At 35.0% G+C, this 16,328-nt stretch overlaps 1 protein-coding gene across 1 annotated transcript in view; it reads left to right on the top strand.

The window, feature by feature from the left end:
• Positions 1-15,325, top strand: part of Smurf2 (SMAD specific E3 ubiquitin protein ligase 2) — a 108,994-nt gene extending 93,669 nt beyond the window's left edge. Inside the window, exons 13-19 of the mRNA XM_027946292.2 lie at positions 740-854; positions 2,797-2,975; positions 4,150-4,287; positions 7,117-7,237; positions 10,085-10,286; positions 11,515-11,590; positions 11,925-15,325. Coding sequence (XP_027802093.1) covers positions 740-854; positions 2,797-2,975; positions 4,150-4,287; positions 7,117-7,237; positions 10,085-10,286; positions 11,515-11,590; positions 11,925-12,024 — 931 coding nt within the window. The 3' untranslated portion in view covers positions 12,025-15,325. The remainder of the gene's footprint in view (positions 1-739; positions 855-2,796; positions 2,976-4,149; positions 4,288-7,116; positions 7,238-10,084; positions 10,287-11,514; positions 11,591-11,924) is intronic.
• The last annotated feature ends 1,003 nt before the right edge of the window (positions 15,326-16,328 follow it).

The raw sequence follows: 16,328 nt of genomic DNA, 5'->3' as shown, positions 1-16,328 counted from the left end.
TTATCATGGATTACAAATTTACTTAGCATTTAAAGTAGCAGACTATGGGGCTGTAGCATTTCATGAGTAGCTGAACTGCTAGGTAATGTGTTTATATTCTCTGATGCTAAAATGTATTAAAATTGCCCAAAATTACCTGTGTAACTCTACATCATGTACAACCAGACAAATGAGAAGTTATACTTCATTTATGTATGATGTGTCAAAATCCATTCTACTGTCATGTATAACTAATTAGAACAAATTTTAAAAATGTACAAAAAAATTAATTTAAAAAAATTGCCCCAGATTGAGTGAGCAGAGACTTAAGTATAACTACAGTTAGTACTTTGTTTTCTTTTTTTCTGGGTATGGGGATTGAACTCAGGAGCACTCAACCACTGAGCCACTTCCCCAGCCCTATTTTGTATTTTATTTAGAGACAGGGTCTCACTGAGTTGCTTAGTGCCTTGCTTTTTCTGGGGCTGGCTTTGAACTCAGGATCCTCCTGCCTTAAGCTGTGTTTACACTCTCTGATGTAATAAAATGTAATAAAATTGCCCAAAATTACCTGTGTAACTCTACATCATATACAACCAGACAAATGAGAAACATTTATGTATGAGGTTTACAGGCGTGTGCCACTACACCTGGCTGTTTTCCTTTCTTAATTAAAGAAAAATATTTGCTAAAATGTTGAATGGTATATCAATAAACATTATTGATTAACAAAAAATTTTTGTCATATCTTGTTTTCTAGGGAATGGTTGTATCTCCTGTCACATGAAATGTTGAATCCATACTATGGCCTCTTCCAGTACTCAAGAGATGACATCTATACATTGCAGATCAACCCTGATTCTGCAGTGAATCCGGTATGATTTATAGTTGTAATGATGTGAATTGGGACCTATAGTGCTTGTTTATCTCTAAATATCAAGTGAAGTTTATTACATTGATTGATTGATTGTGGTACTAGGGATTGAACCCAAGTATACTCTACCACTGAGCTACCTCCTCATTCCTTTTTATTCTTTTTAATTTTTAACAGCATCTCACTGAATTTCTGAGATTGGCCCAGAATTTAGGATCCTTCTGTCTCAGCCTCATGAGTAGTTGGGATTAAAGGCATAAGTTTCCATGCCTGGCTCAATATAGTTTATTATAATAGAAATTACTTGTTCATGTCCTAGTCATGCTCTTTGACTCAGTAATTCTTCTAGAAAATTTTCTCAGGTGAATGATTATGGATATATGCAACAATTTAAGCACAGGGCTGTTTATTCTTTATAATAGCCCTAGTTGAAAACAATAGTTATCCATAAGATTGGTGAAGATGTGGGGAAAAAGGTATACTCAATACATTGCTGGTGGGACTGCAAATTGGTGCAGCCACTATGGAAAGCAGTGTGAAGATTCCTTCAAAAACTTGGAATGGAACCACCATTTGATTGTTTTCCCACTCCTTGGTATATACCCAAAGGACTTAAAATCAGCTACAGTGATGCAGATACATCATTGTTTACAGCAGCTGTATTCACAATAGCTAAGCTATGGAACCAACCTAGGTACCCTTCAGAAGATGAATGGATATAGAAAGTGTGGTGTATATATACACAATGGAATATTACTCAACCATAAAAAAATGACTTTATGACTTTTGCTGGTAAATGGTTGGATCTGAAGACTATCATGCTAAGTGAAATAAGCCAGTTCCCCAAAACCAAATGCTGAATATTTTGTCTGATATAAGGATGCTAACACTCAGTGGGGGTGGGGGGAGAATAGAAGTTCATTGGATTAGACAAAGGGGATTGAAGAGAAGGGCGGGTAGATAGGAATAGGAAAGACAATAGAATGGATCGGACATAACTTTCCTATGTCCGTATATGAGTACATGACCAGTGAAACTCCATATCATGTACAGTCACAAGAATGGGATCCTAATTAGAATAAGTTATACTCCATGTATGTATAATGTGTCAAAATACAGTCTACTGTCATGTATATCTAAGAAGAACAAAAAAAGAAAAACAAAACAGTTATCCATAAGAAGGAAGATTGGTTAAATTATGACATAAAGCAGAATAATAGAAATGGTTAAGAACACAGATTCTGGGATTGGAAGACATGGAATCATATCCTATTCTCATCATTTACTTAGTTGTGATATGGGTGAGCTCATTAACTTAAGCCTCAATTTTTTAATTACTAAAAATAATAAGTATGGTTCATGTCTCAGAGAAGAGTGTGAGAGTTAAGTGGGACCTTGTACATTGCGAACTTAGTATAGAGCTACACTTTTTTTTAATATACTCTTTTTAGTTGTTGATGGACTTTATTTATGGTGCTGAGAATCTAACCCAGTGCCTCACACATGCTAGTGCCTCACACAAGTGCTCTACCACTGAGCCATAACCCCAGCTAGTGCTATACTTTTTAAACCCTATTATACATTATTATGAACTTAGGAAGAGAACCTATCTACAAGCAATTAAGTAAAGCTGCAGTGGGACTATAATTTGGACTGATTTCTAAAAGAGAAATTTTACAAAGTACCTTTACCATCTGGGAGAGGCATCAACTGTAACACGTTATTTTATAGTGATGTATAAAAGCTTGAATGTGCCCTACAGAAACATTCCTGAGTTTTATTGAGCTTTGATGTGACAATCTGTTCCATTTAAATAGTCACGGAGTACAAATTTGATATTTATCAAAAAATCTTAATGCCTACTTAAATATTTACTTTTTATTTAAAAACTTCTTTGATAGTTTCTAGCTTGAGTATTTATATAAACTTTTTTTCAATTTCAGGAACATTTATCATATTTCCACTTCGTTGGACGAATAATGGGAATGGCTGTGTTTCATGGACATTATATTGATGGTGGTTTTACATTGCCTTTTTATAAACAGTTGCTTGGAAAGTCAATTACTTTGGATGACATGGAGTTAGTTGATCCAGATCTTCATAACAGTTTGGTGTGGATACTGTAGGTGGAATCTTATATCTGTTTATTATAGCTAGAATATGAGCTTTAAAAAAAAATCATTTCAAAACTATTTATTTTAAAACTTAAAAAAATATGTGCTGAAAACATATTAAATGTAGTTACATGAGTAATAGGCCCACATAAGACTTTCCCCCTTTCTGCTGCTTTCCTATACATTTCAAATTCCTTAAAGTTAGCAGGTGTTATTACTTTAAAAGGGAAGAAATTCTAGTACAGATTGAGTATCCTTTATCCAGAATGTTTGGAACTGGCATTGCTTTCAGATTTTGGATTTGTTTTAGATTTTGAAATACTTGTCTATACTTAAGATATTTTTGTGGTGGTGGGGGGAACCTAAGTCTGAATACAAAATTCATTTATGTTTTTGGTATACCTTATCTACATTGCCTACAAGTAATTTTATACTTATTTTTTAGTGTGCCTATGTTTTTACTTTGACCCCTCCCATGAGGTCAGGTGTGGAATTTTACACTTGGGGCATCATGTTGGCACTGAAAATGTTTTGGATTTTGGAACTTATGGGATTTAGGATTTTTAAATTAGGGATACTCAATTTATATATTCTGTGCTATTTACGTATACAGTACTATGTGTAATGATTTCCTCAATGTGATAAAGTTCTGTTCCTGTTTTGCATGTGGTAGAATAGCGAATTTCTGAATCCATTGCTTTTTAATGAAGTGCTGATTGTTGGAATCATAAATAAGAATCATAAATAAGAACTAATTCTATTTAGGTTAATAAATAATTTAGGAAGATATGCTGGTAGTACTTACTTTTATGAAATGTACAGATTACTTTCTCTGGATTACTCAGGTCAGTGAAGGAGGTTCCCAGATTCCCTAAGGCCTTTTATCTGAATGTCAAAATATAACTGAACTTTTCTTACATTGTGGTCCTAGCAAAGTTCAGCTTTGATCGAGGTTATTTCTCATTACTAAGGAAGTGAAATGTTACTTGTGTTTATATTAAAGCTTTTTTACTTTTTGCCCAAGAAAAGTATGTGGTAGTATAAAAAGTAGAAGATGAATCTGACCTTATGTTTATCATGTCATAAAACTATCTTAGTTTTATCTGTCTCACCAGTTAATAAACCTATAGGATTGATGTTTTAGGTTTCCCAGTTACGTATCTTTTTCTGTTTCCTGTTCAGTGAAAATGATATTACAGGTGTTTTGGACCATACTTTCTGTGTTGAACATAACGCATATGGTGAAATTATTCAGCATGAACTCAAACCAAATGGCAAGAGTATCCCTGTTAATGAAGAAAATAAAAAAGAATATGTCAGGTAAACATTTATCTGTTCTCAAGATTGAGAATTTTTGTAATGTTCTAGAATGTCAGTATGGACAAACATTAAGTAGTTTTATTCCTATAAAATATGCTTTCATAGAATTTAGTGACTTAAAAACAGTCACTGTTGTTTTTCACAATTCCAGGGGTTAGTAATTTGGGCGAAGAATAATAGGGATGGCACATTGCTGTTCCACAAATAGTCAGCTGGACTAAAGTGCCATGGTGGCCTCTTCATTCTTACAAGTGAGAACTCAGCTAGGATGGCTCAAATGGCTGTGGGCTGGCAGGAACAACTCTCATCTGAGGGCATTGTCTGGGGCCTCATTGCCACTAGGCTCCTTGGTACTCCCTTTATAGCATCAAAGATCTCTCTCTCTCTTCCAGCAAAACAGTCAGATTTCTTGGGGGTGGCTGGCTTTCCAGAGCACAAAAGCAGAAGCTTCCAGATCTTTTTAAAAACTAGCATGGCACTGTCAACATGACGTCTGCTGTATTGTTTTGGTTGAAGTGAGTCACAGACCAGCCCAGGTTCATTGGGGAGGAGGGGCTGCACATAGGTGGGAATGCCAGAGACTGGGAGCATCAAAGCTATGTGTAGTATAGCTATTTCAGGGAACTTTGTGTTGTATTCCTAGCACTTTGCCTATTTATAAATGAGTACCTAGTGAGTTTGAAGGAGAAATATAAGAAAATGTTCTTTATGTTTTATAAAATACAAATTGAGGAATTTTGAAATTGGTTTAATACTTACTATGGTAACTAAAGTCTTCTAAATATAAAACTGGATCAGATTTAGGAGTTTGAGCTTCATAGGTACACAGAAACATGAATACTATTGCTATTTTGTATATATTATTATCCCCAAATCATTTTTTTTTTTTTTTTTTTGGACACAATACCTTTATATGTGGTGCTGAGGATTGAACCCAGGGCCTTGCATGTGCTAGGTGAGCGCGCTACCACTGAGCCACAACCCCAGCCCCTATCCCCAAATCTTATTAGATAAAATTTTCCTTCTTTCAAAATGAGACCTCTCAGTTTCATACACTGTTGGTGGGATTTTGGGAAAGCAGTTTGATACAGCTACCAAAGGAAACTTGCATATGCCCTTTCACTGGAAGTTCTGTTTTTGGGACTCTTCTACAGAAACACACATCTAATTAACAAAATATGAATAAGGATATTCAGTTAAAGAATGCTTATAGAAAAATTAACTACCAAAATGTTTTTGGAGTAAAATGATTATACATTCAGTACAATATTATGTGGATGTTTAAGAAGAGAGATTGTATAAGCTATAAGATTTAAGAAGCAAGTTCTAGAAGAATTACCTAGGGACAAAATTGTGTTGTTGTTTTTTTTAATTATATGGCTGTATAATTATTTGGTTCTATACCAAATATAGTATTTGCTAGAGGGAGGGAGCAGAGGTGGGGGCCTGAAAATAGGGAGGGTAAAGAGGGCAGAAGAATGGACTTTCAGGTTTCACTTGGTCTCCATGGTTAATGTTTGATTTTTCTTTATATTGGTGATTGCTCTGTTACATTTCTGATAAAAACTGTAAGAATGGCTGGGAATTTCTCTCATCCCTGCTGCATTGTCAGTCTAGGATCCAGTGTGTCCTCAGTTTTTAGATTTACTTTCTCCAGGGCTTATGTGTTTATCAACACAATAATAAATCCTATGCAACTGTAGGAGTGAGATAAACAAGGACAAGAGTTACATGGTTTTGCTGCCCCTTTAAACCAACAAACAGATCCTCCAGACAATATAATATTAAGTAATTATTTATTAATTAGAGAAATAGTCATCCAAGTTTGGAAAAGGAAATGTTGATAACAAATTTGACAGAAAAGTAGTCCTGATGTGTTAGATTGAGAGGTTTCCTGGGTAGACAGGTAAATGAAAGCAATTTATTTTTAAATGACAAACTCCAGTCAGAGCACAAGTTATACAGTTGATGTATAGTTTTGTGCTTTTTTTGGGGGGGGGGGGCGGGGAGGGGGTAAAGTGACATCTTCCAGAGTTTTTACAGCTTCCAGTGAACAATGAATATTTATTCAGAAAGTGCTGTTGGCTTTAGTTTCTTCTCATTTTGGATATGAAGATTCCCTACCTCCTTTTCCCCAATAGTCCTGCCCTAGATATAAACAGAAGACCCAGCAACACATTCTGATAACATTTTCAAATACAGCCAGAAAAAATGGTCATCTTTTGAGTCAGTGGGCTATTTTTTTCTGGTTTGTTGGAATGTGTGGTATAAGAAAGAAATTTTATCAAGTTTGTTTGTGTATGCTTGCTGGAGATTGAACTCAGGGCCACGTGCATGTTAAGAAGCACGTGCTGTACCACAGGTCTATACCCTCAGCCAATAGGAGTTGAACCTCAGACTATCTGAGCTCTAGTAGACTTCTAGTTTACTAGTAGTTTCTCTGATTTGAAGAATTGCTTCATTGATATTGCTTTTATTTGTGGAAGTTTACATTTTATCAAGATTGAACTGCCTCACAGCTTGGGATCCATTTATCCCCATTAGTTTGAGATTTTTTTAAAAAAAACTTTGGAAAAAATTCTTTTTTAAAAAAATTATTTTCTAACTGTTGATGGATCTTTTTATTTATTTGTATGTGGTGCTGAGAATCGAACCCAGTGTCTCACACACGCTAGGCAAGTGCTCTGCCACTGAACCACAACCTCAGCCCTAGAATAAATTCTTGATGCTAGATGTTTATAAAGTACAGTGTTGCTGAAGAAGTGATTCACATTAATTACCAAATCTAAATATATCTGATCATACAAAACCCCTGCCTGATGTTTATAGGCTCTATGTGAACTGGAGATTTTTACGAGGCATTGAGGCTCAGTTCCTGGCTCTGCAGAAAGGGTTTAATGAAGTGATTCCCCAGCACCTGCTGAAGACATTTGATGAGAAAGAGTTAGAGGTCAGTACATCCATGTTATGACATCATCTAGCGTGATAAGATTAGCAATTATTTTGTTTCTTAGTTTTTAGAGGTAAGTTGTGTTTCTAATGCTTTGAAAGTGTATTTTTTATTTTTTTAATTTTTTTTATTAGTTACACATGACAGTACAATGATCTTGACAGTTCATACATTTGAATCAAATGGGGTATAATTTCTCATTTTTCTGATTGTACAGGTTGTAGAATCACATTGTCAATACAGTCACCTATATACATATAACAATAATAATGTCTGTTTTATTCTGCTGCCCTTCCTATCCCCCCTTCCCCTCCCCTCCCTCCCATCACTTCTCTCTACCCAATCTAATGTGATACACTTCCCCCGCCCACAACATCATACATGTATTCTGTATAACCATGAGGGTCTCCTTCCATCTTCCGTGCAATTCCCCTTCTCCCTTCTTTTCCCTCCCACCTCTCTTCCCTATTTAGTGGTAATCTTCTTCTCATGCTCTTCCTCCCTGCTTTGAAAGTTTTATGGTTCAATGCTTTGAGAATTCTTATTCACCGGAAGTCTTTTATGCTTGGAATATCTTTGAGTAAGCTTACATTATGAACATTTTTTTCTTTTTCTCCTGTTTTGGTATTGGGAATTGAACCCAGAGGTACTTTACCACTGAGCCACAATCCCTATCACTTATTCTTTTTTTTTTTTTTTAATATTTATTTTTTAGTTTTAAGTGGACACAATATCTTTATTTTATATTTATGTGGTGCTAAGGATCGAACTTAGCTTGCTAGGCGAGCACTCTACCCCTCAGCCACAACCCCAGCCTTCCCAGCACTTCTTATTTTTTATTTTGACACAGGGTCTTACAAATTTCCTTAAGGCATTGCTAAATTGCTGAGACTAGCCTTGAATTTGAGATTTTCCTGCCTCAACCTCCTGGGATTATAGGCATGCACCATTATGCCTGGCACAATGTGAACATTCTTAATTTCCTTTTGTCCTTTCTTCTCTTAAACAGACTTCATGTCTTATGTGTATATTCTTCCAATTTTTTTTTCCGTTCCATGATTTAGTGGTTATTGATTTAACTAAATAAAGCCTTGTCAATTATCATATTGAACTTTATTTGGATAAAGGTCTAAGCTCAGTTGGATTTGTACTAAACTTTGCTAGAAAACATTTAGTAGACAGATCATTAGAGGAAATAAATAAAACACTTAGGAAAACTGTACAGTATCTAATCACCTTTAGACCTTTAGAAACATTCATATACCAACAGTAGCTATACTCAACAGTTAAAAGTTTGTTTCTGATTAAAGCTAGTCTTTTTAGCACCTCAGATCTGGTTAAAGATGGTTAACATCTTTTAATAGTCACCTTTAATGATTAACATCTTTAATAGGTTAAAGTTTAACAATCTGGTTAAAGTTATAATAAACATCTTTAACAAACACATCTGAAGTTTCTTCTGAACTACTTTGAAAAATTAATGAGGTTTTATTCTGCCAAAAATTCCAAATTTATTTAGTGATTAGGGATAGCATAAATATTTGAAGTCTACAACTATCTTAAAACATGTATTCATTAATATCAGTGTCCTAACTAAATGTGCTGTTTGCAAATAAATCTAAAAAGGTTCGTTTGTCTTAGTGCTATCTCCATTCCTTCTGCAACTTATTATTCATAGTAATATGGCCAGAAGGAGGTAATCAGGAAGGGGAGAGACACCTAGCAGCAGAAGGGGCACTAAAGTTGAGATACAGGACCTTTTCATCTGTTTATGAAACAAATGAGTTTTCTTTAGAGGAATGGAAATTAGAAAGCAAAGAATTTAGAAGGTGTCTTTTGTGTTCTGAATGCATCCATAATCCTTTTAGGGTAACCTTTTCCCAGTGACTTAGATTCAGTAATCTTTTAGAAGCCTATACAAACTTTGTTGGAGATCTTGTTCAGTAGGGGTGGGATTTACTTATAGTTTCAACTACTAATGAAATTGTTTAAACTTTTTAGAGTTACACTGGATTAATAGGATTAATTATAATCTAGGATACACAAATTACATTGTGTTTTATATTATATACTTTCATAATTCACCATTATAAACATGTTAGATTAATAAGATGACTTAGTCTTGGACCCTAAAGAGATGTATTAGTAGTGCTCAAATGATTTTGATATAGTTCATCTCTACTAACCCTGCATTAGGATGCTAAGCAGAGTTCTATATCAATGTGTTCATATATTTCATATTTTAATATAATTTTAAGATTATTAAGCAAGTTGTGTCAATCACTTATTCAAGACAACATTTCATGAGTTGCTGTGTACTGTGAGTCACTTTCATGGAATGTGGTGGTGTAGATGTAACTGTCATTTTACAGCAGAGGAAACTGTTGGCTGATGGAATTGAAATGCCCCAAATCACAAAGCTAATAGTGTTGAAACTAATAGAATGTGATGTGGGTCTGTGGAAGGCACAAATAAACTTTATGTGTCTCAATTTCTGTCCTTTTTTAAAAAAATGCAATTCTGTTATAAAACTGTGGAATTTTCACAATTCTTTTGTCTTGTTGAGTCCATCACAGTGGTGATTTTCAGATCCTGGGGAGGGAATCTACAGTGAGTAGATACCTCTGTTGGTTTTTAAAATATAGATCCTGTCACCCAGATGCAAAGAATTAGAACCTCTGAGCATAGGACTTGGTGTATATATTTTGGAATGTTTTATCATGTGCACCTTTGATTAAGAGGCACCAAGTGAGAACTAACACCACAAATCTTTAAGTTTTATTTTGAAGAATTTTTGATGTGGCTTTGGTTTCTAGTGGCTCATCTACTTCTGCAATATTTTAACAGCTCATTATTTGTGGACTTGGAAAAATAGATGTCAATGACTGGAAGGTAAACACCCGGTTAAAACACTGTACACCAGACAGCAATGTCGTTAAGTGGTTCTGGAAAGCTGTGGAGTTTTTTGATGAAGAGCGACGAGCACGATTGCTTCAGTTTGTGACAGGATCATCTAGAGTGCCTCTGCAGGGCTTCAAAGCACTACAAGGTAAAAAGAGGGAGAGACTGGCACAGCTTCTCTAAGCTTCTTGTAAGCTTGTGGAGGTGGGGATGGCAATATTTAGTTTGTACAGATATTTTACAAACCATGTGCTTATAAACAGATTCTCTTTTCACTCTGTTTCTTATCTGTAATACATACCATGAAATCTTCTTCTCCTTCCTTCTTTTGTTCCCCTCCTAAGAGCCTTTTCTGCCGGGTTCTCTGTGATTGTAGTGAGTGCTGCATGCTAGACTGGACTATTCATGGTGATGCTCTGTCTTTTGTTTTCTGGTTGCTTGCTTATACTTCTGTTGCACATTCCTGTAGTGGAAGTTGTTCATTTCATGTTCACATTTCAACCTCGCAAAATATTTACCTTCCTGCATGCCTCTCCCCTCTACTCTTTCTTTTAATAGAAACAGGCAGTTTGGGTCATGGAAAACATCTGTTTGGTCAGAGCACTTCAATTATTGCATGGCCTCAGACCATTGATGTATAACAATATTCCAGTTTTTTAAGAAATGTTTTCTGAGGAATAAGCTGTTTAATTTTGGATGAGTTGGTAATATTGCTAATGACTGTGGTACTTCACTGTGCTTTCCTTACCTCTTAAGCTCTTCATTTTAAAAGCTGCTGCTACTGGTGATGAGAGAGGATATACAAAGCAAGACTGGTACATAATGTCAGTGCCATGCACAGTGCATACCTTGAAATTCCACAGGCAAAGTTGTGTCCTTTGAGTTGTGTTTATTTTCCCTGTTTGGAGAACTCAAAATTGTATTCCTTCTCCATATATTTATATGGGGCATCTGTGTTAAAATTGTATATGATAAACTACTAATCTGCTCTTAGCCCATTTTGAGTCATGAAATCTAAATTTGCATTAGGTTGTCATTTTTTAAAAAAAATTGTGCATATGTATTTTATCTTGAATTTACCCAGTTACTTTTTTTTCCTCATTCTTTGGAATATTGATCTATAAAAGAAGTTTGACAAAAGGATTCAATTCAGCACTTTTTCCAAAAATGAAATGCTAGCATATTAAGGCGAACAGCCTTACCCAAACCAACTTTAAAAACCCAGATTCTTTTTCTGCTGCCCCTGAGGTAGCATGTGTGGATTTATAGCATTCTCCTATCCCTACATCCTGTGGCTTATGTACCAGTTTTAATCTAAGATTTTAGAGATGGAGACATATACCCATGGTGATTTGACCCATTTTTTTCCTTTGCAGGTGCTGCAGGCCCACGCCTCTTTACCATCCACCAGATCGATGCCTGTACTAACAACCTGCCAAAAGCCCATACCTGGTATATTATTTTTGTAACTTTGCTCCCTGTCCCGTGTAGGTGTGTGTTTGTTCCTAACAGATTTGATTTTTCATTTATTGTTTTTACCAGTAAATTGACACTTAAACGGAATGATAAATAACTCAAATTAAGTAATTTAAAAGAATATTATTCAGAAGTTGGTAATCTTTAAAGTATAGATTACTAATCCCAAATTAGTAATCTATACTTTAAAGAAATACAGCCTTTTAACATTCTGTATGACATAAAGATTGACATGGTTGTATTAGTAGTACACATTTAGTATATAGATCGTTTAAATGAACTCTGTAATATCTGATTTACTTATTCACAGCTTCAATCGAATAGACATTCCGCCCTATGAAAGCTATGAAAAGCTCTATGAAAAGCTGCTAACAGCCATTGAAGAAACATGTGGATTTGCTGTGGAATGATGAACTTCAAGGACTTACCCAGACTCTATTTATACCCCTGACTGACAGCCTCCCTTCAGCAGAGTTTAAAGAATGCTGAAATACAGGAAAACGCCCTACCCCCCTTTTAAATTTTAGGACACTGTGAGGGGAAAGGACAATTTTGAAATTCCTTTTCAAGGAAAAAAAAAGTCTTTATGCTTTGCCATGAGGACACATTCAGCTGCTATTAAAATTAATATCTTGAACCTTACAGAATGCTGACTTTTCCTGCATTTCCAGAGTTAGGCAGTATTCTACAGTTAAAGACTACTACTATTTTTATAAAAGGTAATCTATTCAGAACGCTTCACAGATTTCATGTTTTTCATACATCAAGACAACTTCAGCAGTCGGTACAAGTCACATTTCATTTTGATTGAATACATGATTTTGAACAGCTCCTGTACTTGCTCTTTGTAAAAATAAATAAATAAAGTTATTTTGAATTATTCTACCTTTGTAAACAATTGGCTAAAAAAATCATTATCTTTGAGAAATTAAGCCATTTACATGTTTAATCATGTTTTTCTATAGAGCATTATATTTTGCATTATGTGGTTCAACCTAGCCTATGTGGGTTGTTTTTATATTTTTCAAGCATGGATTTCCTGGAAATACAGCTGTATAATTTTGGTTATCAAATTCATAATACAACCATTTAGTCTAAACTTAGTAGTTTATTTCTTATCTAAGATATGTTCAAGAGTTCCTGTTTTTAAGAAGACTTTTTTAAAAAAAAAAACTGATGTTTTTATCTTGAATCAATATGATCAGGAGTTTTTGGAATTACTTTTCACCTTAAATTGAAATAGTGCATTTTTATAGTTTCTCAGAGCATGTGGAAGGGATAGAATTTTCATTCTTTTGCTGGGTCAGCTTGTCTTTAGTATATATACTACTCTTATAAACCAAAGCCTCTAATAAGAGCACCTAATTTATATTTTAATTACAGTGTAAGTGTCTATCAAGTAAACCATGCTGGAGCTTTGTTTAGCTGCTCATAACTTCAACTAAAATTATCAAGAATGAAAATTTTCTTCTAAATATTATTTAGCAAGCTTTACTCTGTGGTACAAATCACTTTAAAATGGAAGAATTAATTTTGGAAGTAAAGGAATCCCAGTTCCCTAAGTGTTGAAAATTTGCATCTGACTTTCAAGGTGCGTGGCATGTCATTCAATCCAGAAGGCAATCAAAACTCCGGGGTGAGAGTTTGGAAAAATCTGAAATCACAGGTGGATTTTTAAATTCAGCCAACAAAAAATATATACCTTCTGTTTTTAAAAACATTGATGTGATATTTTGGACAACTTTTGGATTTTGCAGTTTAAATATCAAGTGAAAAGAACATTTATGTTCTGGTTCATGTGATATAGTGGGTTCCAGTCTGTGTTTTTGAAGCCAAAGGGTTCCTCAGAGGTGCCTGATGAGTGATGGTTTAGAAAGGGAGGGAAAGCCTAGCCTATCCTCATCCCTTCCCCCTTCACCCAAAGCAGCTTCTATTTTTTCTTTTATATATTGGAATTCTAAGTAAGCTTTCCTGGGGTGTGTTGGTATGGGGGGCGGGTAGGGAAATGAGTAGGATAAAACAAGTGGAGACTTTGCTGCTTTAAAAACAATTTTCTGAGTATTTTAATGTATTTTATTTGGCCAAATTTGACTGCTACAAAAGCTAGTCATAATAACTGTGCAGCAGTAATGTGCAGCTATGCCAACCTTTCTTCCCACTGTTTTTCCTACTGCATTCTTAGTACTGAAGAAAATCTTGAAATGTACAGAAATGCTATTTGATTATCAGTAATTTTTAGCTTTTGTGAAAGTACATTAGTTACAGGTCCATCTCTCTTTTCTATAAAGCACGAGTGCAGTTTGTAGTTGTGCCTACTCTTATAATATTTCAGTAAAAAGTAAATACACGATGAATACTTTCTAGAATTCATAACTGACAGGGATGCCGTAATAATAAAATTATATTAACAGTTTTCATGTACAGTATAAAGAAGGCAGAGCTGGGCGCGTGGTGCTCACTTGTAATTCCAGTTACTTGGGAGGCTGAGGCAGGAAGATCACAAATTTGAAGTCAGCCTCAGCAAATTACTGAGACCCCCATATCAAAAATCAAAAGGGGATAGGGATCTAGCTTAGTAGTAGAGTACCCCTGGGCTCAATCCCCAGTACCACACGTACACACAAATAAATAAATATGAATAAGTAAAAATTAAACAGGCAAATGTCATCTCTTTTTGAGTGCCTTTTAACTTTATAATAATGACTTAATAGAACTTAAAGAGAAAGAAATTATCCTACATAATATGTCTATGGTACCACCAACATAATAAATGAAAACATGATTTCGATTTCAATTTCAAAATTACATTAACTGATTACTTCCAAATGGGTGCTAATCAAACAAAAACACGCAGTGTGTCATTGAAACTTGGATTTGCACCTCATGTTTAATGTGAATATTTATTTCCACACATCCCTTTAACTGTTTTTCTTCCCTGTCCTTTCTCTAGCTATTATTTCGGATAATGTTAAGTGTCACCTTTCCATACTTTTGCCAATTCCATCATGAATTCATTATTTTGAACAGTGATTACTTTGTAGAGCTTATATGTAGTACAGCGATGCATTTTGATTCAGAGGGCTTGTTTCTTGATGTAAAGAGTTTTTAAATAGTGCTGTGTATAGTGTACATTGTTTTGCACATAGTTTGTTGCCCTGAATGGGTTTATTTTTTTTATCAAGTCCTTTTTTCTTTCTTGTATTTACAATCCAGAGCACAAGTTTCTCCTCTTTTAAATACAATGTAATTTGCTTTATTTTACAACACTAAATCTGCTTTAAACTTCGGGTGCATTGGACTGATTGCACTGGCGGGAGTTAGAGATGGTTCCAGCCACCTCTGTGGTCTGGTAGAGCAGCTTCCTCTGCTTCTGTGTTTAAGCTGCAGCGTAGTCAACGGGTGCCATTTGTGGTATTTAACATTCTTACATTAGGATGATGATTGTACCAAATGCTGAGTTGTTTTATTTCTAGATGTAATTAGTTCACTTTATGTAATTTTCTTCCTTCTCTTGAACTGACTTTAAAAACAAAGTTTTATCATTTTCATTGTATTTGTATTTATTACAGAGTGTTTTAGCTTTGATATTCTTTGTATTTTCACTCAGTTACATGAGCTTTATCAATAACATCTACATAAATGGTTTTTAAAAATTAACTATGTATGTGCCCATGCCGAAGTTGAGCAATAAAATGAATGCTGTTTGCACTATCACAGCATCAAAGTTTTTAAAGAATATTGTGTGTAATGAATTGTCTTGAAAAAATCTGATTGGCTCTACAAAAGGTGATAAGCATGAGTGATAAAATGAGAAGTTAATGCATGCCTTAGTTGTTCCTTTATCACATTAAGGAGCTTTATCATTACAGATCCTTTATCACATTAGAGAGTTCAGGACCCTTTCTCTTTCTCCAGTAGAGCAGGAAGGTGCATGTTTTCTCCTGCCATGGCAATTTGATGAATTGCCTGTGCCTGCTGAGGGCTGTGAGGTCTGTCTGGATTTAGCAGGGAGAGTGATATGGTCCTGAAACCAGTCTGTACCCAGGACTGTTGGGTCTGGAGGGCAGAGCTGTGGTAGGGACCTCAACATTTGCCAGTCCTGCCTTGGTGTTGCAATAAAATCCTCAAAATGAAAAGGAAAAGTCAGTTCTACTCTCCTTAAACGCCAAGAATTTTAAGGTATGTGATTTACAACTCCGTAAATGCTAGTGAATGAAAATCCAGCTAAAATACATAATGGGAAAAGAAATGCATGTGGTATGTTTTTTTCATCTAGAAAACATAGTCTATTTGAGTCTATACAGCACAGGCTACAACAGAATGGACCACTTGGGGGACCTGTAAGTAGCAGCATGTATTAAGAGTTTTAAGAGTGGGAATGCTGTGCTTTTTTTTTTTTTTAGTTGTAGATGGACACAATATCTGCTTATTTTTATGTGATGTTGGGGATCAAACCCAGTGCCTCACATGTGCAAGGCAAGCGCTCTACCATTGAGCTACCGCCCCAGCCCCATGCTATGCTTTTTAAATATTCATTTGAAATTTATTATTTTCCTTTGTCTCATTGCCACATTAACTGCTTTTAGCTAAAATTTATAAGGTTTTAGTAAAGATTTTTGATAATTTAATAGTCTACAAATTAGCTGAAAGTTTGATTTAATGTTTGTTGGAAGTTTTTCTGCTGTGTGGTAACCGGAGAAGTTTCTCCCTTTGC

This window comes from Marmota flaviventris, chromosome 17 (genome assembly GCF_047511675.1).
Source record: "Marmota flaviventris isolate mMarFla1 chromosome 17, mMarFla1.hap1, whole genome shotgun sequence".
In the NCBI taxonomy this organism is placed as follows: Eukaryota; Metazoa; Chordata; class Mammalia; order Rodentia; family Sciuridae; genus Marmota; species Marmota flaviventris.
The sequence above is the reverse complement of the archived record's forward strand: the minus strand, read 5'-3'. Positions and strand labels throughout refer to the sequence as shown.